The sequence below is a fragment of the Myotis brandtii genome, unplaced genomic scaffold (assembly GCF_000412655.1).
Source record: "Myotis brandtii unplaced genomic scaffold, ASM41265v1 scaffold633, whole genome shotgun sequence".
NCBI lineage: Eukaryota > Metazoa > Chordata > Mammalia > Chiroptera > Vespertilionidae > Myotis > Myotis brandtii.
Window position 1 is genome coordinate 1,408,755 of NW_005370423.1, and position 1,762 is coordinate 1,410,516.

The 1,762-nt window shown below is 44.8% G+C and overlaps 1 protein-coding gene across 1 annotated transcript in view; it reads left to right on the forward strand.

Annotated features, from left to right (window-relative positions):
- TOX3 (TOX high mobility group box family member 3) overlaps positions 1 to 1,762 on the forward strand; it is a 43,195-nt gene that overhangs the window by 33,242 nt on the left and 8,191 nt on the right. Inside the window, exon 7 of the mRNA XM_005880321.1 lies at positions 169 to 249. Coding sequence (XP_005880383.1) covers positions 169 to 249 — 81 coding nt within the window. The remainder of the gene's footprint in view (positions 1 to 168; positions 250 to 1,762) is intronic.

Sequence of the window (1,762 nt, forward strand, 5' to 3'; positions counted from 1 at the left end):
TGTGTGTGTGTGTGTGTGTGTGTGTGTGTGTGTGTGTTTACACTGATCAAAGCCAGGGAGACCAGCTTTTTATGTGAGTCAATGTGATTAGGTCACATTGTGACCTACATTGTACAACAGTTATTTCGTGGTTCAGAACGGGTGGTGCTAATTGTGGCCTTTCGGCAGGTGTATAAAAGGAAGACGGAAGCTGCCAAAAAGGAGTACCTGAAGGCCCTGGCCGCATACAGGGCCAGCCTCGTGTCTAAGGTAAGCCTGTGCCGGGTGGCCGGTCTCTGAGAGGTACAAGGTTGAAAACAGCACCCCCCACCCCCCAGCATTGAACACATAAATGCAACTTGCCTCAGATCTGACCGAAAAAGCCTCTTGAACAACTCCCGCATTTATTTGTTTCCATTAAGGAATCCTGGCATGATGGCATGAAAAATCCGATAAATTCAAGTAATTTCAGCTGCTGAGTCAAAATTGTTGCCAAAGGATTCACTGGTCTCTAGATGTCTTTCTGAACTCGCATGCTATCCTACTGGGTTTCCAAACTTTGAAGCTGTCCCTGCGTGTCTCATTATTTTCCCCAGGCATTTGAAATTTTATGCCAGGTTCATGTGAAAGCTCGGCAGTGTGAGAGGTATTGGGAGATTAGCCAGGCTGGTGGGAGATACTTCCTTCAGGCCTGGTCTCTCCTCCTCCTCCCTGCAACTCCTCCACACAGCGCAGAAAAGAAAGGCTTCCCTGGGGGTCATTCCTCCCCTGGCTCCTTACGATGAAACTCCAATGACCATTAATAGGAGTTAACTAGAAGAATAGACCCCTATTCATAAGAACATAGAATAATTGTTTCAGGGTTGGAGAGTGGAAAACCCTTGATTTTTTTCCTTTCTTGACAAATCATGATACCATTTTTACCAGCTGGTTTTGTTGAGAGGGTGCGACTGCAGAAGTTGCCTGTGTGTATGCAGTGTGTAGCAGACTGATTTTCTACCCCAGACATGTAACCTGAAGGGTCTGGCTAACGGCTTCACCCAACTTTTCAACTCCAGGGAGAAAGATAGGCTTTGGTCTAATACTTATCCATCAGGTCATTGTTAGGAAAAGAAGCCCAAATCATATGTGATATGCTGGGAAGTGTTTATGTGACTCATGCATCTCACTAATGGAAATCTATCAACTTTTACTATGTATGGCTTTTCTTCTCTGCAAATGAAAACCAAGGTCCAAAGGCCTCTATCCTTTCTGTCTTCACACACTCTACCTGTTGTTGGTGTTTTATTTTGTTTTGTTTTGATTTAAATATACTTTTATTGATTTCAGAGAGGAAGGGAGAGGGAGAGAGAGAGATAGAAACATTAATGATGAGAGAGAATCATTGATTGGCTGCCTCCTGCACACCCACTACTGGGGAACGAGCCTGTAACCCAGGCATGTGCCCTTGACCGGAATCGAACCAGGACCCTTCAGTCCCCAGGCCAATGCTCTATCCACCGGGCCAAACCAGTCAGGGCCAGTTGTTGGTGTTTTAATTCTCTGATTTATAAATGTGTGTGAGGGAAAGAAGACATTGATGGAGAAATTCGTTACTTTAATATATATATATATATAATTGATTTCAGAGAGTAAGGGAGAGGGAGAGAGATAGAAACATCAACGATGAGAGAGAATCATTGATTGGCTGTCTCCTGCATGCCCCCTACTGGGGATCAAACCCCGAAACCTGGGCATGTGACCAGGAATCGAACCGTGACCTACAGGTTCATAGGTCAACTAT